The sequence below is a fragment of the Atractosteus spatula genome, chromosome 19 (assembly GCF_055471065.1).
Source record: "Atractosteus spatula isolate fAtrSpa1 chromosome 19, fAtrSpa1.hap1, whole genome shotgun sequence".
Taxonomy (NCBI): Eukaryota; Metazoa; Chordata; class Actinopteri; order Semionotiformes; family Lepisosteidae; genus Atractosteus; species Atractosteus spatula.
The window spans coordinates 18,715,555-18,742,935 of record NC_142724.1 but is presented as its reverse complement, the minus strand read 5'-3'; the positions used below and the strand labels follow the sequence as shown (position 1 = coordinate 18,742,935).

Genomic DNA, 27,381 nt, shown 5'->3' with positions numbered 1-27,381 from the left:
ATTGCCATTATAGCTTTTCAGTTTGAATAAACTGTTTAAAAATGTTATATGCACCATTTTATTAACTTTTCAAAATAGGACATCATAGGAAGGATCTGAATACTTTTTCAAGGCAGTGCATCTGGTAAAGTCTGAGAGTCTTTTAAAAGGCTGAAGCTGTGCATAGATAAAGCTTTGTAAACTTCAATATAGTCTTCCAATTCTCATATATCAATACTCACCAAGTATTGGAAAATATTTTGTTTGTCTTTCGGTTGCTTTTATTTACAGCCCACTGAAATGTTTATGTGTTATATACAGTAACCCTTATGTGCTATATATGTAGAACACAATTTCAAAAGAACCAAAAGAGCACTCAGACATCCTTCCAATTAGTTCAGCTTTAAAATATTGTCCTGAAGTGTGTTTAAGAATCTAGGGCAACACCTGGCTAGTGTCAACGTTTCCACCTTCGAAACAAAGGGATGTTTGCTGAGATGTAGGGGGTCCAGATTCAGTGATCAAAGCAATTGTAAAGTATACCTTGGTTTACCTTAGATAGTCAGTTCTGGGTAAATGATTCTTGTCAATCAAGAGTCCAGAAACACAGCATGAAAACAAGCAGATACAAACAGGAAAAAAGAAAAACAAGATGAGACAGTGCGAGACAGGAGAGGAAGACAGGTGGCAAGAGCTCCTTGTCCTGATCATCCAGAAAGACCAGATTGGAGTCAAATATTTGAACCTTGTTAAGAGAGCTTGCTGTTCTGTTGTTGTTACAAAGACGTTGAACATTGATTTCCTGTGTGAAGAATCCCTTTGTTAAAAACAGCCTCTCCTGCTTAGTGGGTAGATTTTTAGAATAGGGAGATAGGGAGATTCGTTTTGTAGCATCCAGGTGTGTAGAGAGACATTTAACTGCAGGTTGTATTCTGTTTAGTTTAGAAGGCAGCTTTTCTTTTTTTTTTTTGGCCTTTGTAGGTGTTATATAAGAGTCATATACTTTGTAGCAGTATGGACTTCTGTGTAGTTAGGACATTAGGGGTACCTTATTTGAAAATTTGATAATATTGTAACGTGTTGTATGTTTATGTTGTGTTTTGTTTAGTGTGAGTACTGTCGTTATTAATAAACAAATGTTTAACCCAGTGTCCCTCTTTTTCACCATAGCTGTGCCAGAAAACAAACGCATGTGCCTTTAACAATACCAACCTTAGGGTATATTCTTGGCAAAGTCATTTACAAGTTGGGAGTTATGATTATTTATTTTACTTATTGATTTATCCATTTGGTCAATTTCCGATATCCACTATTTTTGTAAGCCACATATTTTATTCTTAAAGATCAGAGAAAAATAATCCAAAAGGTTTACTTGAAACAGAAACAGAGAGCTGTCTAGTTTGTCCAGTTCTCCAAACACAAAAGCACTTTAAAAGGAACAGAGGCACAGCAGAATAGCACAGATTGCTGATGCTTCAATCTTTTTATTTTTTACTTTGATTTTAAGATGACATGCTTATGCTTTTATGTAATGTTCTTTGTTTACATCTATTTTTGAATGTCTTTTTCTTTAAAGAAATTAAAATGTACGTAGTGTACTGTCATGTATGTAACATACTCGCTGCTTTTTATCTGTTCATGAGCTAAAAGCTCAAGGTGACAGTGTGATGGTGAGGAAGAGCATGAAGCACAGTTTGAGAGTGAAGGAGAAGCCCCCAGTTGTGGAAGAGAGAGACAGAGTAGAACTTGAGACAGAGATAGTGGTGTTAGTAGTGGTGGGGGAGGAGGGAGGAGTAGTTGATATTTCTGAGGTCCTGATGGAGTGTCTGCAGGTACCCACATTGCCCACAGCATCTACTGCAACAATTTCTACATCTGGGGAGCAGCAGGTGGCACTGTAGGTGGCCACAGTGACGTTGATGCCCTCTGTGTCCAGTGATCGTGTGATACTGAGTGAGCCATTGCCCAGGCGGGAGTAAACACTCTGGATTCCTGACCCTCTCCCGTCACTCAGGTTGGCTGAGAGTTCCCAGTTTTTCAGGCTGCAGTCCTCTGTACAGTTTGCTGTCACCCAAGTTATGTTGCAAACTGGTGGGCTGACATCTGTCACCTGAATGGCCAAAGGTGAAAAAACACTTAATTATCTTTGCAAGACCTAACACGATACAAATCTCACTCATTTTGAAAATGAGTTGTGTGATTGTGTATGTTGTCACAATATTACTGTATATCTACTGTCCTTCATTATGGACATTATGGAAAATGCCTAATCAATGGTCCTGAATCATGCTGATATTCAGTAGTACAATTAAACACTAACTCTTTCAGACAGCAAAACTATCTGCAGATGGCACACTTTGTTTTGGGTGCAGCACAGCAATAGTCTTTCTGTTGAATTTTAAGACCAGACAAGCCTTATATATTCCATATTTTAGGCTTACCTTACTGGCAACAGTGATACGCAGAACAACGTAGTTAAAATCGCCAGTGGATGAAGACGCCACCTCAACGGTGAGTGACACGTCTGTTCCAGATTCTGTGCCATTTGGTGCTACGAGTGTCACTGAGCCCTCAGCACTGCCCCCATTGGTCAGGTTTAGACTGGAAGACAACAATATAGAAAATTACTTATTGTCAGAGAGCAACTAAGACAGGTACAAGTAACAGACCAGATCACTAAACCAGGAGATGGGGTACTCTTTCTTGTTCCTACAGTGGAATGTCTGTTCCTAAATTGCTAGGGCCTTATTAAGGGATTCAGAGAATTAGGAAGGTCAATTATTAAGTGAAGCATCCAGAAAGAAGAAAGGCTAAACAAACATGTTAACATGGTATAAGTAATGATACTGAGGGTACTAAAAAGAGTGAGATACGGTGTGTATGACACAAATACAGCAGAAAGTTTATCCACCAGTCAAAAATGAGGTAAAAGATTTCCTATGAATAAAAATGTTACCAGGGAACCTGGAGCACACACATTGTCATTGAGTATGACATTATCAAAGACCCACGGTCAAAAGGTTTACTAAAAACTTTTAAAATTAATGAGTGGTGTAGTGGATCGCATGAATTGTAAAAACAGATGGAAATGTATGGTATTGTACAGTTTTTGATTCAAAGCTTCATAACATTTCTAAATTCTTAGCTGACCTCCTGCTAATAATAGATGAATTAATAGATGGGTTAATGATAGCCAGCTACAGCACCATATTATCCTTTCAGTAATAAAAGGGCTCTCGGAGGTGTGAGTTGCAGTCAGAACCAAATGTTAAACAGCTTTTGTACTATGTCACAAAGATGAGTAATACAGAGAAAACAGAGGGGAAATAAAACTCTTCAAAGTAGAAAACAACTCAGGGCACAAAAGAAGGAAATGTGTTTCCTTTTGATCTCTAACAACATATTATAATCCTCAATAAGAACAGAGCACATCATGTGTAATTGAAATGTACATGCATTTAAATGCATTTGCCCTGGACCTGTTTTACATCCCAGAATGTGTTAAAGGAATGGTAATCAACTACTTTAGGGAACTTATAAATGTGCTTTGCGCTACAGGATTATACAACAGGCTGGCAGCAACTGGAAGTTTGAAGAACAGTGGGATGTTCCATCTCTCCAATACTGTTCGTGGTGGCCTTTGAGATCATTGGGTGGCATAAGGCTAACATCAGGGCAGAGGTTACCACTACAGCCTGCATGGAAGACCTCATGAGCTTGTTGAGGACAGCAGCATGCACAGCCAGATTGTTGAGGAGAATGGATGAGCTGATCACTTGGGCATGAGTGAAGTTTAAGCCGAGTAAGTCCAGATGCCTGTCAATCAGGAAGGGGATAAGGAATGACGAGATCTCCATTTCGGTAGGCGGAGAGCGCATCCCCCTGATTGCAGAGCAACCCACCCAAGTCTTGGCAGATAATAAATATTAATACTATTATATGGTGTACTATTGTATAGATATTAATGCAGCAGAGACGTCAGATTACTGGAAAGTACAAGGTATGGTGCTACTAATTTATACTGTACCAAAGGATAATGTGAAGATCTGTGAGATGACCTCAACAATACAAAAAATAGACATAAAAGCCAACATTTACAATTGAAAGTGGCTAAACCTCCCACAATGTCTCTCAGAGTTTGGCCATTGCCCAGGCGGGAGGAACTCTCTCTAGCTTCCTATAAAATCCATAAGTGTAGGCTATAAGCAGGAGAAGAGCATGCTAATCATGGAACTGAGAGAGTCCAGCAACCAGACACTCAGAGGTGTCAATGTCCAGGTGCATACTGGAAGAAGTTGGAGGGCACAAGATGAAATGCAGAAGGCAGTGAACAGGCTGCAACACGGGGAGGTGGTTGGATCAATCCAAACAGGTCAAGCAGGACTAGGATGGAGACAGACTTCGCCTGTGGTCCAAAGCCAACAAGAACGATTAGAAAGAGATGGTGGTCATGGAGGTCACAAAGATGGAGAGGAAAGCAGTTTCACAAGGCCAACAGGGAAGCTGTGCTGTGTGAGACTGTGGTGAACAGGAAAATCATCTGGAGGACATGTGGAAGGTCTCAGTAAACACTCCTCAGTTATCTGATCAGGGCGACCTATGACATCCTGCCTTGCTCCTAGAAACCTCACCCATGGTACAGGGTGGAGGAGTCCTGCCATCTTTGTGGCACCCCCAATAGAAACCTGTAGCATATTCTGACAGGCTGCAAGAATGCAAATCTGCAGCACGGCACTGTGCCCTGATATAGTGGTGTGGACAGAAGAGACCAAGACTGTACTCCTTGTAGAATTGACAGTCCTGTGAGAGGAGGGTAATGGACGCGGCATATGAGAGGAAGAGGCTGAGGTACTCTGAGCTCACAGCAGAATGCAGAGAAGGTGGCTGGAGACCACACTGGAGACCTGCCCAGTGGAAGTGGCATGCTGAAGCTTTATAAGTACATCAATGTTACACCTCCTCAGGGATGTGGGAGTGGCAGTAAAGCACTTAGCGGAGGAGGTGGAAAAAGGAAGCTTCTAGCTATGGCTGAGGAGAAGAGATAGGATCTGGGGGCAAGAAAAAAAAACTAATTAGGGAGAGGGCAGCTTCAGGGGGTGACAGGGAGACATCCCTTTCACTGCCCCACCACTAGGAGATGTACCGCGGTAAGGGGGCGAAACATTGATGAATGGTGGTCCCCTGGCTGGCCTCTAAGCACTGTAGGAGGTGAGGGGGGCAAAAGCCACGCAGCCACACCTGTATAGATGACAGATATTCAACTATTTTTCTGGCTGCTCTATTTATCTTCAGATAAAACTAAAGGAACTGAACACAGTATCCAAGCACAGTGAAATCACGACGACTTGCAATGGAATATAAATTTAAGACATTCCCTACAAGGCCTAATTTTCTGTCAGGATTTTTGGTGAGCATTACACAATCAAGAGGGAGAAGAATCAGACTTGCAGTGACAAGATGCTACCTGCACTCTACTATGAGGTTCTGGTCTTCACAGTTTTTTTGGACCATTTATCAAGACAGATAAGCTCTAGGTCCTTCAGGCACTTTGTTTTCCATCTGTGGTTTGCCGCCTTGACTTTGAACAATAAATAGTTATAAGAAATTGAATTGAGGTCTGGAGACTGAGGTAGCTAGTTAAGGATGTTAATTTACAGTATTTTGTTAGGTTAATCAGTTCTTTGATGTGGATGAATGTTTTTGATTATGATCATTTTACATTATCATGTGTAATTTTGCATTGTAACTAGCTGGTGTAAGATATTGGTTTACCTTCCGGAATCGGATGCGTTACAGCATTTCAGTTAGTGGTGTGTCTTTTGTTGTACAGTGGTGCACTGATTACATTGAATTTTAAACTATTTACTGTTAGTTTAGTGACTGTTATGCAGTGTATGCTGTTGTTATTGGACTGTGACATTCAGACACATTGTTTTGCTAACTAACCTTGCCAACAAAGAACAAAGACTTAACTAAGAACAAGCAATGTGGCTATTTCACTGTACTCCACTGTGTGGTGGCCATTTTCTCAGCCTCATCTCAAGAAGGAAAAGGAGTCTTTCTGTGGGACTCCAGCAGTGTTAATTCAGTCACCTGATTTAGTCATAATCTTAGTCAAGTCGACTAAAATGTCTATTAGTCATAGCCACTTTCTAGTCATCCACTTCTACTTTAGTTGAATAAGTTTGACTATAATTACTCTTACTTTCAGTCAACTGAAACAGAATTAGAATAATACAAATACAAGAAATAATTGTGCAATAAAGGATTAATAACAATCTTATGCAGAGACATTCAGTGAGTCTGGCATAATAAGAAAATCTGTTTTGGCACTGTCAATAATAATTTTTATATAAGTATTTTTGTAATGTTATTTTTTCAAAGTAACTTTTTTTTTCAAAGCAATATTATTATAAATGTTTTCAGCAGACGCTCATACCAATATTGAATTTGCAATAACTATAGGGGAATTATTGCATGAGTAACTTAAAAATATATATCAAGTAATATATTCATTCTTTAACTCACTGGTATAATATTATTAATAACTAGCCCTTTTGATATCATAATAGTTCAGTCAAAAACTAGCAATGTGTAATACTTGTCTAAGTGCTGACGACATCGTTCTAGTATCATGCTTACAAAATGAGAGCCCTGCACCTTCACTCCTCACATGCTTTTCTGAACAAAATAAGACAGAATGACTCCATGAGCTGAAAAAAATATTAGCGCTATGATAACATTTTCCTGGTAAGGTAAACACCCAGCCACCTAAACAAATCACATGTAATTAAAGACCATTCTTTTCTTATGGCCATTACAGGCTGTGAAATGTGCACAAACGTTACAGTCTCACTTTAATGGCATCACACAGCTGAAATGCAGCGCGCCCACTGTGTTCGACCAACTCACATTTTAAAAGAGTAACTTACCTCTTACACATTAATCTCTAGCCAAGACAAAAACGGTAATTTGCTAATATGCAAACTGTAAAATAAAGTTTTTTCTTCTTCTTTAGTTTTCTTTAATTTGTTGACTAGCTACAATATTAAAAAAAAAAGGTCTTTTCAATGCAAATGCCTCTGGGTGCTGCCATTCATAAAGTGTATGACGCTTCAATTTTGTTGTAGTTTTCAACTCATAATGTAGCCGGGTTCAGTTTATCTTAGTAATGTTTTACAAGAGCTTTTCCTGTTTTTTCCAGGATACGTTCAGCTGCCCCAGAGCAGGTCAAGAGTTGAAGATATGTTATTGTAGTTATGTAACCAGATACAGCTCTTCGTGAGCATTTGTGAAAGTGAAAATCCTGACTTTTGTCAAACCCTGGTGATTGAACATGGTTCTTTTTGTTAAGATGTTTATAACCCTGAATACTAACTATCCAATGGAAAACATGGCTCAAATGGCCTCCTGCTGTTTGTAACCGTTCATATATTCCTATTCTACCATGTGAAATGTGTTCATCTGGTTAAAAAAACGTCAAATTTTGTTTACTTTGTGTAGTTTTTTATTTTTTGTGTAACCCCCAGACACTAGCATCATGACATTAAGATGTAATTATGTAGTACTGTAGCTAAATTTTGACTTATATGGATGGAATTTATATTTAATGGTTAATAAAAAAGTTTAATTAAATCACAGAAATGGTTTCACTTATTTTCTATTGTCACAAACTTATTAATAGTCCTTTCATTTTTTTACATTGGAGTAATAAAGACATGTTTAATAAGAACCAGCTCTGCTCCGTAGCTTGTAATCACAAAAACTACTTGGCTTTTATTTCATTATGTATCAACATCTCCGTTTTTGCAACACAGAATAGCATTATTGTACCCTTTCAGATCACAAAAGCTAAGCCGGACAAGGTATGTGCTGGTACTGAAGTCAAACAAGGAAATCCAGTTTACCGCAGTAGTGCTTACAATACAGTAAAGTGTCACATTTCCCTGTGGACAAGAAAATCCTCCACAAATAGTCCCTGTTAAATTTATCTATGCAATTGGACTTTCTGGTCTCCCAAAGGTTTCCCCTTAATTCAACTGGTGAGGCAATTTCTCATTTTTGTCTTCCAGAATTACTTTATAGTGGAGCTGCTGACATAAAAATTGTCATACATGACCCAACTGACAGAGGAAATAGGCTCCCTCTAATATGCAAAGTTTGGAAAAGAATCAAAACTAAATTAAACTCTATTAAGTACCAAGACTTTTATTAACAATAATCCAGTGCTCCGGGGGCTGGGGCGATATTACTGACACATCTATTGCGTCATTTATTTTAAACTATATATGTCAGAAGGAAAGTACTATGACTTCTTATTTGTTTTTTTCTCTTCCTCTATTAGTTTTTTTTTTGTTGTACTCACTTGTCTGTGAATGCTTTGACGAATCCCTTGTCATCTCGTGCATTGATGGTGTATGTTTCTCTCATCCCATTGGTCGCTACAGTGAAGGGGATGATGAAGTCTTTCCCAGGCTCCAGAGTTGTGTTGGCCTGAGCCTGTGAGGTAAACAGTCTACGTTATTTCACCAGTGAATCGACCCACAAAGTAACACAATCATGCCAGCACTATAGTTACTCTCAACTGCTTAGGATATGTTTATTGCATGCTAAGGACATCAGACTTCTTTTCTCTTAATTTTAACCTTATAAGGTCACAGGAAAAAAAAAACATATAAAGAATGAAAATAAAAGACAGTATCTGTAGCTGTCCTGTTTAAATTAATTGTAAATAGACAAATTTCAGTTCAACATTTGTTTGCCCAACCTTACCCATCAAACTGCTGGTAAGAGTGTTTACTTGCCTTGACCTCAATGCTGGTGGATGTGAATTGAGTGTTGGCCTGCCTCTGGAAGGGTGTGGATGAAGTATTGTCCACCCCAATCAGTAAGACACTGAACTGCCCTGCAGGTACACTGGGTACTGACACCAGATATTCTCTCCTGTCATTCCTGTCCAGTGGAGTAACACTGCCCCTCTGAACTCTTGAACCAGAAGCCGACACCAGAGAGACCTCTGCCACTCTCAGAGACTCAGAGCCCGTTACTGACACTAACAGAGTGGCATTCTTGCCTGTGGAAAAAAAAAATGAGAAAGGCTGAGAGCTAGATTATAGGTGACAATGAGGATAATGACATCCAGATATTGCACACATTTCCAGAAATCATAATTTAAAAATATCAATGTATTTGAATTATTTACATATCATAATAAATATAATGTTTTTCTGTTCATGCTAAACTCCATCTTCTACTTGGTAAGATTGGTATACTGTGTTGCTAAATTTAACCAAATTGAATTTAATACATGCAGTTTATACTACTAATACTACTGCAGTTGAGTGAATGAAGCCCTAAATCCTGAAAAGCAGCAGTTTTAAGTTGGAGATGTAAGTGCTCTGTCATGTCTATCTAAGAAACTGTTATGTTCTGCTAACGTAGGAAAAATATCAAAATATTTTTAGAAATGAAGATGAAAGAGAGAGTGACACAGGTAAACTTTGTGTCAATACAAAAAAAAGAAACTTAATAGAACACCTTCCAAACTTCCATTGAACATAAAGAAAACGAAAGAGCTAATAGTGGACTTTCGGAGACACAGGCCATACACTCACAGCCCACTCAGTATTGATGGAACGGATGTGGAAACAGTCACCAGCTTTAGGTTTTTGGGAATTCACATCTCTAAAGATCTAACCTGGACTGTGAACACTGACTCTATCATGAAGAAGGCTCAGCAGCGCCTTTATTTCTTGAGGTGCCTCAAGCGATGGGGGATGCCAATACATGTGTTGGTGAACTTCTACCGCTGCACCATCGAGAGCGTCCTCACCAACGGGATCACCGTGTGGTATGGCAACACCTCTTCGCGAGAAAGAAAGGCACTGCAGGGAATGGTCAATATGGCCCAGAAGATCATCGGCTGCGGTCTCACCGAGATTAAACAGCTCTATGAGGACCGCTGCCGTGGTAGAATTCTGGCCATCACAGAGGACAGTCACCACCCCGGGCATGAGCTCTTCACCCCACTGCCCTCAGGCAAGAGATATAAGAGCATATGGACACTTACCACTAGATTCTTCAATAGCTTCTATCCACAAGCAGTGAGACTGTCGAACACATTTAGCCATCCCCCTCGGACCACACCTACACCATCACCATCTACCTCTTTATGATTTCTTATCTATTGCACATCTCCAGTCATTGTTTACACGTCTGTATTGTTTACATTCAAACTGTCTACATGTTTACTTGCACATTGTCTATTGTTTGTTTGTACATTGTCTTGATGCACTGTTTGCACTTTGTCTTGTTTTTTACACTTGTTTTACAATCGAGAGACTTTCTGTAAGTAAGAATTCCATTGTACCAGTACCGGTTACATATGGCAATAAAGTTCAACTTCAAGTTTTCACCAAAGCAACCATCAGCATTTCACTTGTTTTGTAACCATTTTCACCTGAAACAACTGGTAACTATCTTACCAACTTGGGGGCGCCCCTCTATCAATGTCAAGCCAGGGTGAGGTCCCTCAAAGAGCTGCACAAAGGAATACAGGAAACCGATGACACTCTGACCTGTCAACAGACACAGTCATCAACCCAAATAAATGAGACGCAAAGTCTTCAATCGAATTATCAGGATCTGAAAACTTTCAAAAACCCTTCATTTGTTGGCGGTTATTGTAATAGAAATGTGCTAAATACAGCTTTCATGTTTTATATTTTGTGTTGTGAGACTAAGCCAAGCTGGCGGAGATCTGCAGTCCGAGGAATATGAAGCAGCTGACCATTTGCCCTCAATACTGATTGGGGCGAGATTCTGGGTCTCCTGAAGTTCACAATGAGTTCTTTTGTCTTGTTCATCCTTATTAGGTGCTCCACCTTGTTGTAACAGAAAGAATAAGGTTCTGGATCCCGAGATGAAGTTAAACAGATGAGTTTATTGCATGCAAGGACAATAAAGCCGAAGTCTTGTTTCCCACAAGAAACAACAAAACCGAAATATTGTTCAAGGTGCTGGTACAAACTTTAGGTTTATATAGTCCTTCCTTGCTGCTTCGGACGTCATTCGTTATTATGGAGGTCACGTGTTTTGCCAGTTTACAGCCTTTTGGCCAAATGGTCAGGGATTAAGTCCCCAGGGGTTTTCCTAGCTGGCATCTGGAATCCTTATCAGTTCTCCCTTTCCTGCCATAAACTCCTGTTGCTTAGAAGGCTAATCTTCAGGCAGAACTGACTTAAGTTAACCCTTTTCAAATCTTGTGTCTTACTTCAACCTTACTCCTATATACAGACTCAACGTTGTGATCAGCTCAATAACTGTGGTGTCATCAGCTAACTTAATAATGTGGTTGCTGTTGTAAATGGCTGTACAATCATAGGTGAACAAGGAGTAATAATAATAATAATTGCTTACACTTATATAGCGCTTTTCTGGACACTCCATTCAAAGCGCTTTACAGGTAACAGGGACTCTCATCCACCACCAACGTGCAGCATCCACCTGGTGTACATTCTTGTACCTGTGGTCTACCCATCCAGTATCCAGTTGCAGGTGGAACTGCAGAAGTCCAGATTCCAGATTTTCAGGACCAGCTTGGAGGTAACAGTTGTGTTGAAGGCTGAGCTGTAATCTATAAACAGCATCCTAATGTAGATGCCCTGCCTGTCTAAAAGTTCCAGTTCGCTAGGGCTCCGGCGGGAGCTCTGCCTGTGGCTGTGCTGCCTGGAGGATTCCAGTGGTTGAGAGAGAAGCTCAGCAGATGTCTCCTTGCCCAGTCCTGATGGTGCCTGGAAATCTGGTTCTGTCTTTTTCCAGACAGTGCTTCCCCTGAGGACTGTCTTCCAGGAGACCAGACTGACAGTGCAAGACTGGCCTGGTCTGTGGTCCCCTATTGGGAGTTTCCTGACGGCCAGGGAGGTCAGATTCCTTGTCCCTGCAATGCCTTTTAGATGAAACACAGCTCTGGACTTTGGTGGCTCATTCCCATCCTGCACCTCCCCTTCCTGCTCTCCAGTCAGTCAATCCGCTTATTTGCACCCTGGCCAACTCCAGCAGGCTGTCCTCCATCCCACTATCCAAATCTGATGAGAGCAACACCCTGCAGCCCTTGCTTCCCAACTCCATCCCCAGGCTCGAGTAGACAGTGTCACCTCGGGCTGGCTTGGTGCCACATTGTCTTGTGCCTGTGGTGTGTGCCGGAAGCCTAGCTATTGGGTCTGTAGCACCTACATGTCCGGGGGCAGCACTAGTCATGACACCCAGAAATGGAACCAAGGGGCCCTGTAGCTGTAAGGCAGCAATGCTAACCACTGTGCTACCATACACACCTTACCTAGTTCTAATTTTGAAGAACTTCACAACACAAAATCATCTCTGTAAACAGTGTCACGAACAGTTCTTTCCAGGCCCTATGCAGATGACACGATCCCGAACGGAGTGAGGAAACACTGGGGAAAAAGTCATGCAGGAGAGGGTATGGAGACGGAGGCGTGTCCAAGGGGTGCAGGTGTCCAGGGGTAGTGATTCCGGGGCGAACAATCCATGTAGAAGTCCAAACGGGTAATCCAAGACAGAAGCTATAGTCCATGGCCAGGGGATCCATCCGGGGGAAAAAGAACGGGAACCGGGTTGGAGCCGGCGGGGGGGATCAGCAACAGAAAGTTAAAACCATAACGGAGCCAGACGCAGCAGGACCCGGGCTCTCACGAAACGGGATTCAATGAAGAGCCTCGAGTGACGTCTGCGTCTGGCTTTTAAGGTGGAACTGAAGAGGGCTGAAATAAGGAACAGGTGTGGGTAATGGGACAGAACGAGGAAGGGCTGGAGCGCCCTTAAGAGGAGGAGTAGCGATCATGACAAACAGTCTGTAATCCTAAAAAAAGAGAATTCTTAAGAAGTAAACCAAGAAGCCAAAGAAAATAATTACTACACAGAAATGTGTAGTGATGCCATGAAAACAAGACCCAGCACTCTTACCTTGAAAAGTCATCTTCAACATTATCAACTTCTACAAATAATGCAAGTTGTATTATACACAACATCATATCCTTAATTCAAAAGATGTAAAACTGCATTCACGATCATACAAAACCACAAACTCCATTAATGCTAGCATTAATGAGAGACTGAGAGAGCTCACCTGTGACTTTGATGCTGCAGGGCCTTGAGGATGTGACATTGATCTCCCACAGTCCAGTCTGGTTCTCCAGGTACACAGTGTATAAATTCCCCACAGCATGCAGCCTGCCTAAAGGTCCTTCTATCACAGAACTGTTCTGAGATAAACCTGCAGGAGTCACATTACAATAAACACAACACTTGTTTTGGGTTGTACAGGACAGAGGGAAAGCGTGTCATTATAGAGATGAGATGTTATGTATTGTCTGCTGTACAGAACAGCAATAACATGTTGTTGTGCAGCAATAACAAGTTGTGAGGTCCTTTTGCTGATAAATTTTAGAGGTGAAGTATTTTGACTGTAGTAGAGGACTGACATCAGACATTATTGGTGGTGTTACCAGTGATTTGTTAATACTTGCGTAGAATACAGTGTGTTACTCATTGTAACAGATTTCAATGGAAAGACAAACTGTGTGTTGTAAAGGACAGAGGTGTTATTTGCTTGTTGTATTAGGATGGTGATAGTGTTTGTTCCCAGAGGACAGAAATGATTTTTATAAAGGAAATGTTGAATTCCTTTTTGTGTAAGAAATAGTTTTATATTTTTCATTGCAGTTTCTGCTAACACCAAAAAAATGTTTAGTTTGAGCTTTTAAGTTTTGATTAAATGCCTGCTTAAATGTTTTTCCTAGATCATTTCTAAGTCACCAAAATAAGACACTGTTGGAAGAGGCCGATTCTTTTTGCAAGACACAGTGTAGAAGAAGGAAAACTTAGCTCCTTTAAAAAGTCAAACCATCTCTTTTTCTCTTTTTCCCCGGTACCCTGGTCTCCCAGAAACTTGAATGTAGGTGGTGTGTTTCTGGCATGCACATACAGTTGCAAAGGTTTGGGCACCCCTGGCCAAACTACAGATTTTTTTGCTTTTCTAAGTGAAAAGAAGTTAACACAACCTCTGCAGTGAACAAAATTAAATTTGACATATTTTTGCCAGAAAACCAACATAACATGTTATCTGGCCAGGAGTGTCCAAATTTTTGCATACAACTGTATCATTATCAGGCTTGGAACAAACACACTGTCTGAATATAAGGATACGATAGAGTCTGCTAGATCCAGAAACTTCTGTCACATCATTGACAATAACCATAATAACCCAGCCAGACTGCCCCACCACATTACCCGCCTCATTGCAACTTTGCAACATATTTTTTTGTTTATGTTTAGTATCCAGAAAGGCACTATATACAGTAAGTGTATTTATTCTTTTTCTTATTCTTCTTATTATGCATTGCCTTTTGTATAGGTTAGAGGTGATGTGTTGCCTTTTATACAGGGCAGAGATGAAATGCTAGTTTTATTTTTACCTGCAGGGCTGTGCAGTTTGAAGTTGAGGGAGCTCCCTGTGATGTAGAGAGTGAGGTTACTGACCGAGGGGTCAACATAGAATGAAAATATTTCCTCTGTTTTTCCTGGGTCAGTCACAGACTGGAACAGTGTCACCTAGAATCAGAGAGCAATAAATGTTTAAGTGGATGAATACCATAACATGAAAATGACCAAAATTTGATATCAGTTAACCATTTCACTAGAAAGCATAAACATCTCAGGAGATGTATAATAATAAAGGAAAGCTTTGTTTATCTTTATTACAGCTAATCAGTGTGATGTAACTCTAGACACATAAAACTTAAAAAAGTAATAAAAATGACTGTCCTTAGCAGTTACCACTTGCGCTACTTATGTATATGTGTGGACTTTGATTCTCACCAGTGTCTGCTTGCACTTGTTGTCTTTTTTTGTTTTCCACTTCTGCCCCCTGACTCTGCACTCTAATTCCCCTAGCAAAACTAGCTCTCTGCTCCACACAGGCAACAGGCACTCTACTCAATTCCCTAATATTCACATATTCCCCAGTATATAAGGAGGAATGAATGTACTAAATATCTGCATTTGTTCTTGAGACCGATGTTTCCACATCCTATTACTTTTCCAATTATTCTCTTCATGTGCAACACATTTTTATAATAGGACAGTCACAATAACATTGATCTTGACACCATGTAAGAATGTAAGGTGAGAAAAATCTGAAAGGGCTCTCTATTGGATCTCACTGGCAATAACCACTAGTCCAAGAAATCAGCACAGAGATTAAATATCCCTGTAGATAAACTTTCTAAAGACAAAAATAATCTATTAATTAAATACACCATTATAAAGCAGGAAAAAAATAAACAAACTCTTTTTTTATCACAAATATACTTTCAGCACACACAATGGCAGTCAGCAATAATAGGTATAGGTATATATAGAATAGATGGGTATATAGAAAGAGAAAAATATTGTTAAAGCTTTGACTGGGAAGTATCTCTTAGATTTAAGATGAATTGTAACACCTGTCAGAGTAAACACTTCTATTTTCAAAGCAGAGAGGATGTTTGTTGAAATGTGGAGGTCCCTTGTTAAGAAACCAACATGCCTAAGGATACCTAGGTAAGCTTTGGATTGATGATTTTCAACAAGCAGCACAGAAACACACCATATAAGATCACATTAAGAGCACAGGGCGAACAATGAAAAGAAAGAAGAAGCAGGAAAGAAGAGAGAGAGAAGAATGGAGTCCAGAGGAGCTGGAACTTGTAACAGACGAGAGCCCCTACTTCACGATCATCCAAACAAAACCTGACTGGAGCTAAGTATCTCAACCTTGCTAGAGAGAGCTTGCTATTCTGTGTTGTTAGGGAACTTGGGTTTCCTGGGTAAAAATATCTCTGTTAGTGATGTCTTTCCTGCTGAAGGTGTTTATTTTAGAATAGGGAGATAGGATCCCATTTGTTTTGCTGCACCCAGATTTGTGGCACAGAGATTTAACTGCAGGTTGTATTGCATTTACTGTACTAAAAAGACAGCCTATCTCTTATGTGGCCTCTGTAGGCATTAAGAGTTTCATGCTTAGTAGATGTCTGGGGTTTTTCTGGGTGATCGGAATGTTAGGCCTCTGAAACGCTTTATCTGTAAATACTGTACATAGAGTAACTTGTGTGCTGTATGTTTTGTTGTGTGTAGTGTAGTTTGTGTCTTGTCATTGTAATAAGCATTTGTTTAACCAAGTGTGTCTGGATTATTCCTCTTTTCACCAAATAAATAAAGAATTCATGTGCCTCTAATTATACCAGCCAGGTATATTCTGTAGAAACCACTTACAAGTTGGGGGTTATGGATAATTATTGTACTTATTGACTATGCTGCTCGGTCAATTCCTGATTTCACAATTTTTGGAACCCCCATTTGTAATTATCTTGCCAGTGCAACCTCTGATCAACTGAGATCCAACACTGAAAGCATGTTTTACCAGAGCAGCACTGGAGGAAATGATGGCAGAGGCCTCCGACAGTTGACCTTTGCTGACGCGTACTGCCTGCCCCCCTGATGTCTGTGCCAGGTCCTGGTACAGCAGGGCTGCATCTTGAGAGGTTCGACCAGCAATCAGCTGCCTGTGTTCCTGACCACTGCTGCTCCACCGTCGCCGCCGAGACAGGCCGGCTGTGAGCAAGAAGCTGACCTGGAGGTAAAACCAGAGAGAGGGTTGAAAAAGCAGAGAAAGTGCTTTAGCTGGAGTGTCCAGAAAAAGAGTTATATAAATGAAAGTTGTTTTTATTATTAGTAGTAGTATTAATATTGATAATAATTAACAATAATATCATTAAATAATAATAATAATAATAATAATAATAACAACAACAATAATAATAATAATATGTTCAAGTAGGTAGCTGCAAATCTCAGTATTCAGATCCAGACTGAAAACCTATTACTTCAGCCTAGCCTACTCACACCTTACATCATGGCTGCTGGTGCTGCTGTACATACCACTGTGTGTCTCTACAGTATGTTGGCCCACCAGGTAGATACATCTGTTTTGACCAAACTATCCTATTCTCCTCCCCACATGTCTGGATGGCGCCCGGGCTGGGCACCATCTGAGTTGGATGTTGCATCACTGCCATTGATCCAAGAGAGGCATCGTGGATATAGCTATCGTTTAGGAGGATTTGCTGGTCTACAGAGAACTGCATGGAGTACTGGCACACAGAAGGACATAATGGACTTAATACTCCTCATTTAGTACTTTTTTTGAATTGTATAATCTTAGCATGTCCAGAGTGGTTGGGCAGCCAGTTGACCTTGAACCCCTAAAGGTTTTTTGGTTCCTCTCCTCTGATGTCTTCTGGCTTTTTCTCTTCCTGTATTGTACTGTTATGTACTGTCACACAGCTTTGTTAAGGGCCTTGGGGCAACCTTGATGTGAAAGGCGCTATATAAAAATACATTGAATTCCATTGAACAGTTAAAGGTTTATTCCATGCTGAAAGGAAGTGAACAGAGACACAGTGGAGCAGGTATGACAGGTATGAGAGAGAGAGGGAATTAATGAGCGGTTAATGAAGCAGGGGAGAACAAAAGACATGGTGGTTGAGAGCAGATGGAACGCAGGAGAGAAGGAGTGTTCCTGGCAGAACTGGAAGAGGGGTGTGAAGTCAAAACCTGCTGATGAATAGAAAGGATTAGAAGGAGACAAATCTGTTGTTAAGGCAAGGAGGGAGGTGTGATAATACAGGATAATTTTGGTTTCAGATGTCTTTCTGGAAAGATGTCATGCAGATGTGTGGATGTACTTCTGTACAGATGTTGTCATTATCATTCCTAAAGGCTAACGTCTGAAATCTAGCCTAATGCAATCACATATATATCTGCAAAGGACATCTGTTTCTCTTAATCAGGACACACATTTAGAACTACTGACCACAGATTTGGTGCTCTCAATCAGTGCAATGATGGTGCTCTTCAGGTAGGAGTCCTTAGCTGAGGCATCAGTGAACACGTAGATCTCTGAGGAAGGGGGGGCACTGGTGAGGGCCAGCTGAAAACCGTACACAGGCAGAATAAATCAATAAAATCAATCAATAAAAAAATCAGTAAGGTTACAAAGAAACACATTTGCACTTAAAATGCAAGGTTATGAACAGTATGAAGCATCACAGACTTCTTCAGAATCAACAGTAAAACATGAACCAGTGGACAGTAGAGGAAACTAAACTAAGGAAATGCAAGTTTCACAATTTTACACAAAGGGTTGTGGGAGTATGGAACAAGCTGCTCTGCCATGTTGTTGAAGCTCATACACCTTTTATCAAAAAATGATTCCAGGTCTGTTGCTCTCATTTACAGTCAAATCCATTTGAATATCACTAGATGGCGGATCTCCGTTTTCTGTATATCCAGACAATGTTTTCGCTTGCTGTTGTTTCTGGAAAATGACATTAATCTCCATATGCTTATGATGTTTGAATGATTGTCTACATTTCCCCAGTAAATCATATAGAGTGTAATTATGGCCCAACCCATGCGTCTGAACAAAGTGCAATATCGGTCTGGTGCTGTTAGATAGACCTGACTTGAGTAACATGCCTTTCTGACCACCCACTCGTCTTTTATTATTTTATTATTCCCGGGTGCCCACAGAAAAGTCACCATTCTCACTGGATTGTGAATGTGATTTCCACATTCTACACATCGCTAATTCCTAGAGGGGGTTGATGTGCACACCAGTGAAAGCATGATTAAATTATGTGTCCTACTTCAGAGTACTTTTCTGTATAGGAACAAGTAATAGGTTTATTCCATGCTGAAAAAAAGGAGAAAGAAAACACAACGTTTCGGCCGTGGGGACTTCTTCAGGTGTGAGCACCTGAACTACTTTTCTGGATGACATCTATGTTACAACTTATTCAAACATATATCCGAGATTCAGCCTAGCAGTGACTGGGTCCTTGATCCACTCAATGTCACACTTGTGATTAGCCTAGTTGTCATAAATACTCATTCATTCTTTCACCAAGTGATATCTAATTGGCGGATGGCTATTATTTTCCTTCAGAGAACCTGGGTTACAAGAATAATGAAATGCAGGTACATACACAGATTCAAAATGTCAATGTAAAAGCAATTTATAAAATATGCTGTTATTTACTACATGTAGTTATGTTCTGCAGCACTTCTGAGCTTACCCCTTATGAACCACACTTTAAATCCAATCGCACACAAGTCTCCTCATATTGTCCTGTAGATCTGGAGTTCATATGTTACTAAGATGCCACATGTGCCTATAGGGGTCTGGATAATTTTTCAGCAAGGAGTCAAGGCGTGGAAAGACAGAAGAATATGACAGAGGTTCAAAATTGTTAATTGGTGGTTCAAAAAAATTGGATGTATGTGATACTCAGTTTGACATACTGTACTGCATCTGTGATGAGAAAAGGGCTGTGCGCCTTCAAGCTTTGTTTTTACTGTACCTTCATGGGCTTTCTGACTGGGAGATAACATGCTGATTTTAGCTGACTCTGTGAGGACTTATATACTGTATATATATAGTCACCTGAAGGGCAGACAGACACATCTCTGGCTCATCACCTCCTCCACTGGCAGTGAGAGCATTGATCTTCTTTTTAAAAACTTCTGGGTCCTTTGTCCTTGTCACTGGTCCAAAATCTATACACACAATAGAAAATTAACGTGTCAAGCAGTATTTTCTAAAAGGCTCCGGAGTAGTCTACGCCAGTTTTAATTCTAGCCAAGTTAAAGCTAAAACGCAAACATACAAATGCATTAAGAAAGGCATATATCTACTCTTCAAAAATGTAGTGCTGAATACTACATAGAGAATTTAATTCAACACATTTAGTATAGTCATCTGAATTTGCAGGTATAAGGGCTGCAGGGCATCAGATGTACAGTAAATTAGTGGGTGAATGGCTGGGTCCAGATAATACATTGAGGCATCTATATCTTCAACGGAGCCTACTTCTAATGTTAAATCCTAGTTCTGACTGTCCGGTCACAAAATACCAATGCACTTGTAAGAACAGCATAATCAAATCACATATGGCTCGTGTTTAAGGAACTAAAGATAATTTCTGTCTTTAGATGGCTCTGTACTTGAGCTTCAATCAAAATTGAAAAACCTTGGGGTTATATTCGATTCTGGCTTAACATTCGACCCACATGTACAGCATACTGTCAAAACATCTTTTTTTCACCTTAGAAATATCGCTAGACTACGCCCTATGCTATCATTAACTGTGGCTGAAAAGCTGATCAACATATTTGTATTCTCTCGAATTGACTACTGCAATGCTCTACTCCCTGGGGTATCTAAATCTACTCTGAACAAGCTGCAGTATGTCCAAAATTCAGCAGCCAGAATCCTGACCAGGTCTAGTGCAAGTGTTCACATTACTCCTATCCTGGAGTCTTTGCACTGGCTTCCGGTCAAATTCCGTGTAGACTTTAAAATCCTCATGCTCACCTATAAGGCTTTACATAGCTTGGCACCTCAATACCTGTCTGAACTTTTATCGCCCTACTCCCCACCTCGCAACCTCCGCTCTTCAAATTCTGCCCTCCTTACTGTCCCCCAAGCCCGTCTACATTGTATGGGCGACAGGGCCTTCTCCTGCTATGCCCCCAAGCTCTGGAACTCTTTACCCAAGGATATTAGAGAGTCACCTTCTCTAAACTCCTTCAAATCCAGACTCAAAACCTTCTTCAGAAAAGCCTTTACTTAACTGGTTCCATTCTTCACCCCTCTGCTCTTCTTAATACCACCTTCCACGGTCTCCTCTATTGTTATTGTTGTATTGTTGTAATTATAATTGTGTCCTATCTTGTGAAATGTTCTTATTTATTGTTGTAGTCTTCTTATTTATTGTTATTGTCATCCTGTAAAGTGCTTTGAGAAGCCACCTTTAAAGGTGCTATATAAAATAAAGTTTATTATTATTATTATTATTATTATTCTGTCACAAGTGTCAGGTGTACCTGCAATGTTTCATTAGAAGTACAGCACAATGTTGCAAAGGCTGTTTTGCAGTGGAAGACTAAATGAGACGAACTCTTGAGAAGGGTCAAGACTGTGACTATGCGCGGGAGAGGTTTTCTGTTTGCACCTGAGACAGCTGTCTTTCTGCAACCAAAGCCTGCGACTTTTCACACCCGTGTGTTTTATCAGAGAGAGACATAAAACAGATTGCAGGATGCCAAATGGAATGGTCCTGTCCTATTTTGTTTGTTTGAAAGACTTCTGTGAGTTTCCTGTGCCTTGTGTGTTCCTTCGATATGTTCAAGTCTCGCCTACATTTAATGTATAAAAGGAAAAGTGAAACTTCAGTTGAGCGAGCATATTAAATGGGTGCTAGGGAAAAACCTTTCTCCGTGCTGTGCTCCCCTTCAGCTGATCGAATAAAAGATCACTGTTTGACAATCTCCTAACCTGAGTGAAGACTGAGTTTTCTTCAAGAATGTTATTGTTGTCTGAATGTGGAGGAGAGACTTAAGATTATCGCTTTAAATTATGTAGGTGTATAAGTTTCCTATTATTCATATTAATATAGTATGAGGAGGTAATGAGGTACTCATTGAGTGAAGCAGGGACCTCAGGGATAGGATTCCTTTAATTTAAATTATCCATCAGTAAAGATTTTACCCAGGGCTATCAGTACCATATATCCAGAGTTTGTAATTCTGAATTTTGAGGGACATTGTCAGCACATGTAGGTGCTGATTTCCAAGTCCTTCTCTTTTGTGTTTTAGACCACAATAAGGTGATCACTGTGGTCATGGCTAATCACCAGCCGCCATGTCACCCTGCAATTCTCATTCTCAGGTCATACAGTAGCTGATATTTTTTTTATAACGTTCATTTGACAGTTGTAATACTTAATAATTATTTGATGTATATTGGTATTCATAGTTTTAGTGATTGTATTTGATAATTGTTTAACATATTTGATTAAATACATAAAACATGAGTCCTGCATTTATGTATCAGTATATTATCATACATTACCCACCAGGATCATTAAAGGGCACCAGAATATAAGCAGAGGGTTCATTGGGGGTTCCACGTTTTGTGTCTATAATGGAGAAGGATCTTCTCTTTGCCTCTTCTATGTCATCAAACATACTACCTGTAGTGTCAATGACAAAACAGAGCACAGAAGGACGAGAAATTCCCATGAACCTGGAAGACAGAAGAACAGGCATGTGTGAGAACGATTTGGAATGAAAAGTGAGAGTAGGGGTTTAGAAAGTGAAATACAGAACTGCACTTCGATGGCCAAAATTACATAGCACTGACCATGAGTGAGCAAGCACTCTAAAAGTCCACTGAGATATACTGAATGATCGCACTGAATGACTGGCACTCTGACACATGTTAAAAATAATAAATTTCAAAATTGTTCATACCGTAGAAACTCATCATCTCCAGCTGCATTGCGGAGGTCCTGCAGCTGTTCCATCGTAGCTGTGGTGGCTATTTGCGCAGCGATTTCATGCAGAGAGCCATGATTTGAACTGTAAGTATCCTTACTGATACCTCCACGGGGAATATCATCACTAGTAAAATCAGACAACCCACCATGACTACACTTCCCTAGAGTTGGAGAGATAGAGAGTAGAAAAGTGAGAAAGAGGGGAACACACAGGGAGAGAGAATAAACCATAGTATAAAGTATATATGTACAGTTTAGGTTTGTGATAAGAGCAGTAACAGGAAAAACAGTCAGCAATATCAGGAAGGCTTGACAATTCCAGTAGGAGAAAATGTTGATTGTTTGCTAAAGTCTGTACACGGTTTTGTTACTGATAGCAATGATAAAACGTTCAGGGCCTTTAACTGCTGTCTGTTACCTTCCATGTAGATCTCAAGTCGTAGTGAATATCACATTTTAAAAGATTGCATTTAGAGCCCAGAGACATTGTACTGAACAATTGCAGACTGCCATTCACATTTAACCTCTAAACTAATCTTTCAATAATGCTTACGCTGTTTTGTACTACATGTAATTAACTTTTCATGTTTCTGAAATAATGTTTCCATTGCACTGGACATGATAACATTGCTAGCAATTTGTATTCAGGCTCAGCAAAGACATACAAACCATCATTCATTGCCATCATTAGCCAGCAGCCATATCACCCAGCAACTCATAACTGGCAGCCCCGTGAAGCTCAGCAGGTGTGAGCCTGTCAATACCTGAATGGGAGACTCCTGGGAAAAACTAAGGTTGCTGCTGGAAGAGGTGTTAGTGGGAACACTATACTGTAAAAAGGCTCTGTCCTTCGGATGAGACGTTAAATATGAACTGGCTTCATCACTCTGCTCTCCTCCCTTCTGATAGCTGGTGTGTGGGGAGTGTTCTGGCGCACTATGGCTGCGGTCGCATCATCCAGGTGGGGCTGCACACTGGTGGTGGTGGAGGGGATCCCCATGACCTGGATGTCACACCCCCTGCTAATCCTCCACACAGACGGTCTCGCCCCAATCAAGCACCAGCTGGAGGCAATCCCTGCAAACGCCGCCGATCTATCACTTCATCCAATCAGAGTGCCTCACTTGTTAACACACCCTCCACTTCCAAACATACTAAAGCCTTCTCCATTTCACTGATCGTTGCTCAATATTTCAGGTGGGGAGCTGCGTCAACATGCGTTGGCTGCAAAGGAACAAGTAATAGGTTTATTCCACGCTGAAAAGAGAAGAAAGACACCTGAAGAAGGCTCCAGAGCTGAAACATTGTGTTTTCTCTCTTCTCTTTTCTGCAGGAATAAACCTGTTACTTGTTCCTTTGCTCAGTATTGTTAGCTTCCTCGGAACCCCTGACCTCGCATTGGTAACTGCTTGCTCTTGCTTTTGGATACTCGAACCCAGAACTCACCTTTGATCCTGATCTCGTCTAGCATTTTGTATTTGTCTGCCTTCTCCTCCTGGATTATCTTTGGTATTGAACCAGGATTTACCTAAAATCTCTCCCTACTCAGCTCCACAACTCCGCATAGGGTTCAACATTGAATCTACAACGCGCAGCGTTACACTGGAAAGCGCTTTGAGTGGAGAGTCCAGAAAAGCGCTATGCAAGTGTAAGCAATTATTATTATTATTATTATTATTATTATTATTAACAACCTTATAAGCACTACAAATGATCATTTTCAAGGACTCTTGTCACAATTGATTTGTGTATACAAAAAATAAAACTAATAAACCTTAATTTAAACTGTGATGTGTTTTTTGATGAGCGAAGCAGTGGCACAGTGGTTAGTATTGCTGCCTCAGTGTCAAGGCCTGGGACTCAATTCCTGTGGTGCGGTCTGTGTGGAATTTGTATGCTCTTCTCGTGTTCAAGTGAGCTTCCTCTTGGTGCTCCGGTTTCCTCCCACAGTCCAAAGCCGTATTAGTAGGTTAAAATATTGACCCTGTGGTTGTGTCCTGTGATGGACGGGTGTCCCCTCCAGGGTGTATCCCGCCTTGTGCTCACTGATTGCCAGAAAAGGCTCTGGCTCCCCTGCAACCCTGAATTGGATGAAGTGGTTCAAAAATGGGTGGATGGATGTTTATTGACGAGCAATAAATACAATTAGCCATTCATACATAGTAATTTGTATGAGCTGAAAGGCAATTTCTTTACTTATCAAGATGAAAGAAATACTTGAGGAAAATGAAGACTGAAATCTTAACAGAAATAAATGTCCTCTAAAATTAACAAATAATATGAAATATATAGCTGTAGTTTAATTTAGTTTATTATAACAGGTGTAACTGGTTTACAATACCTGTTGGCTTTGATGCCCAAGGCCTGAGATCAAAATACCCTGACGTGAGCTTCCTTCCTTGTAATATACTTTCCAGGATGTTGTCCGGACATGTCCCCTCAGCACAGTCACTGCATGTTGGCTCACCTTTAGCTGAAGGAAAAGACAAGTTTTGCAAGTAGTGCTGATGGGTGGAACAGCCAGATGACAGTCACAGACACTCAGAGAAACTGACACAGACCTGACATGTGAACCTTTGAGATATTAAGTAGAGAAAGAACAAAATATTAATACACCAGTATAGCTCCAAAATGTATGTACAGTAAAGCACAAGAGTATAAAATACATTTTGCTGTTTATAAAATAATCTTCTTCTATGTCTTCACCCTTTGACTCCTATTACCTGTTTCCTTTGGGGAAATATAGTGAAAACCCTGATATAGAAGCATTAAAGGTGTAAATAAACATAATGCTTACATTACATAGTGAATTCTTTAGACAATATATGATGACTGGCTGTCGTGCAGGAAATCTTTAAATGTGACATATTTGTAAGCACGTTTAAAGTTCAGGTGGTGATACTACTATATAGAGTTTTCTATGACTCCTGAGAGTAAAATATTACATGACAAGCACGAGGGTGGAATAGAGACACAGTGGTTCTCACTGCTGCCTCACAGTGCTAGGGCCCCCGATTCCAGATCTGGAGTGCTATCTACAAGGAGCTTGTTTGTTACCGTGTCCATGTCGGTTTCCTCTGGGTGATCCTGTTAATTGATTTCTGGGCAAATTTGCCCTAGATGTCAGTGTGTGTGTGTCTGCCCTGTGATGGACCTAGGCTGCACCCTGCCTTAGGCCCATTGTTTGCAGTGATAGGCTCAAGCTGCCACACAACTCTGAACAGGAAAAAGGATGGATGGATAACAGGCATGAAGAAATCAATGTCTTGGCTAATGAACTGTGCCTCATGGAACTGATTATATTCAGCTCCATCTTTTAATGGGAGGTGCAAACTACACTCTGTACACATAATCCTTTGCTGAGAACAAATTGTAATTTGCATCTTCGATCTCTCCATGCATCTTACACTATTATTGCACAATAAACGAAACTGTGAAATGATGTGGCAGTATTATCAAGTGCAAGTGCCAGACAGAAAAGGTTAAATAATGTTCCATCACATATAAAATGCGATTGTTTCAGCTTCCTCTACTGATGACCGAAGCTGTCAAGATAGGAAGACCCAAAGTCTCCAGAGGAGAACCCAAGAGCAGGTGAGGCAAGCAGAATAGCTGGCATGGCGAACAAGTAAGCAGACAAATGCAATCCAAAGATACAGATGCAGCCATTCAAAATGGGTGGGGTATTTCGCGGTATACCCCGGTGGGCTTGTCGCAGTATCACGCAGTATCACGGGGTTAATCGCGTCATTTGACGTCATGCCGGAAAGTATCCGGCATCACCTTGTAAAACTGCCAGGAGGAGCCAATAAAGCTTAACCTCTCATGTACAGCATTTGAGCTTTTAAATTTAAACTGTGTATTACAGCATGTTAATCATCAGTCATTAAAAAGTTGGTATATTTTATGAAAGCAAGATTGCTCAGTTGGACAAAAGTACACAACCTACCTTTATCAGAAATATTTATGCATCAAAGCCTTTACCGAAGATATTACTAATAGTATTAATAATGAATGACTTTGGACAAGCTGTAAACTCAAAGTATAATTTCTTTAGCACATTTGTACAAGCACTTGGAATCTGTCCAAGCCATACTTTGTCAGGCATTTACTTTTACTGCAAAGGACATAAAACTTTCTAACTACGAAAATTATTTAAACTACGACACTTATCATTCAACCAGAGCTCGAAATATCACAAGGATCCTCAAGAGCACAGCAAAGACTGTATTAAAAGATATTTGTATCAGATACATGAGAATCCAGGCTTTTTTATCAACGCTTTCTTTTCCGTATACCAGATATTATGGAACCACTTCAGAAGGGTGTCAGCCAGTCAGATTCCAGGAATCGGTACTTTAAAGAAAAAATACACACCGGTATTCCATTTCTCCCTAAACATTTTAAGCATCGAAGTCTTTAACTAACATGTGAAATAGCATGTAAAAAAGTGGTAGTTTTAAGCTTTTCTGCTAATACAATATGGAATCGCGTATCTAAAGAAATTAATAACGATATGATTATATTCGTGTACTGCGACATTTCTTTGAAAAAATAGAATAGCAATATTATGGACAATTAATTGACTTTTATATTTCTAAATATCACAACATGATCGAATTTAAGTCATTTTAATAACAATGAATAGTCACCTATGCGTTACATTATAAACATTTATATTGATTTAAATCACGTTTTGATTTAAATCGCAAACGCGTGTTTAAATATATGTTTTTTTATTCACAATCAGACAAATGCAACATAAATTGATATCTTTATCTTCTAAGTATCTTAATAAACTTTCAGCATAGCTTTCTCCCCGTTTAGATTTATTTTTCTTGGGATCTTGGGATCAAACGTGGAAAGATTAGATTGTAATCGTTTTTATTTTTTAAATACATTTTAGAAAAGTGTAATCTATATTAAAAAGCTGTACACCACCTGC

The 27,381-nt window shown here is 40.0% G+C and overlaps 1 protein-coding gene across 2 annotated transcripts in view; it reads right to left on the bottom strand.

Annotated features, from left to right (window-relative positions):
- Positions 1-1,607: 1,607 nt before the first annotated feature.
- The window catches only part of LOC148818174 (von Willebrand factor A domain-containing protein 7-like), a 44,626-nt gene continuing 18,852 nt past the window's right edge, over positions 1,608-27,381 (bottom strand). For both annotated transcript variants that reach the window (XM_088937567.1, XM_088937568.1), the window contains exons 5-17: positions 24,778-24,909; positions 22,411-22,597; positions 22,014-22,183; positions 19,541-19,653; positions 17,909-18,025; positions 16,457-16,666; positions 14,472-14,607; positions 13,124-13,270; positions 10,464-10,556; positions 8,784-9,052; positions 8,345-8,478; positions 2,421-2,580; positions 1,608-2,089 (exon numbers count right to left, since the gene is read on the bottom strand). In XM_088937567.1, coding sequence (XP_088793693.1) covers positions 1,631-2,089; positions 2,421-2,580; positions 8,345-8,478; positions 8,784-9,052; positions 10,464-10,556; positions 13,124-13,270; positions 14,472-14,607; positions 16,457-16,666; positions 17,909-18,025; positions 19,541-19,653; positions 22,014-22,183; positions 22,411-22,597; positions 24,778-24,909 — 2,327 coding nt within the window. In that variant the 3' untranslated portion in view covers positions 1,608-1,630. The remainder of the gene's footprint in view (positions 2,090-2,420; positions 2,581-8,344; positions 8,479-8,783; positions 9,053-10,463; positions 10,557-13,123; positions 13,271-14,471; positions 14,608-16,456; positions 16,667-17,908; positions 18,026-19,540; positions 19,654-22,013; positions 22,184-22,410; positions 22,598-24,777; positions 24,910-27,381) is intronic.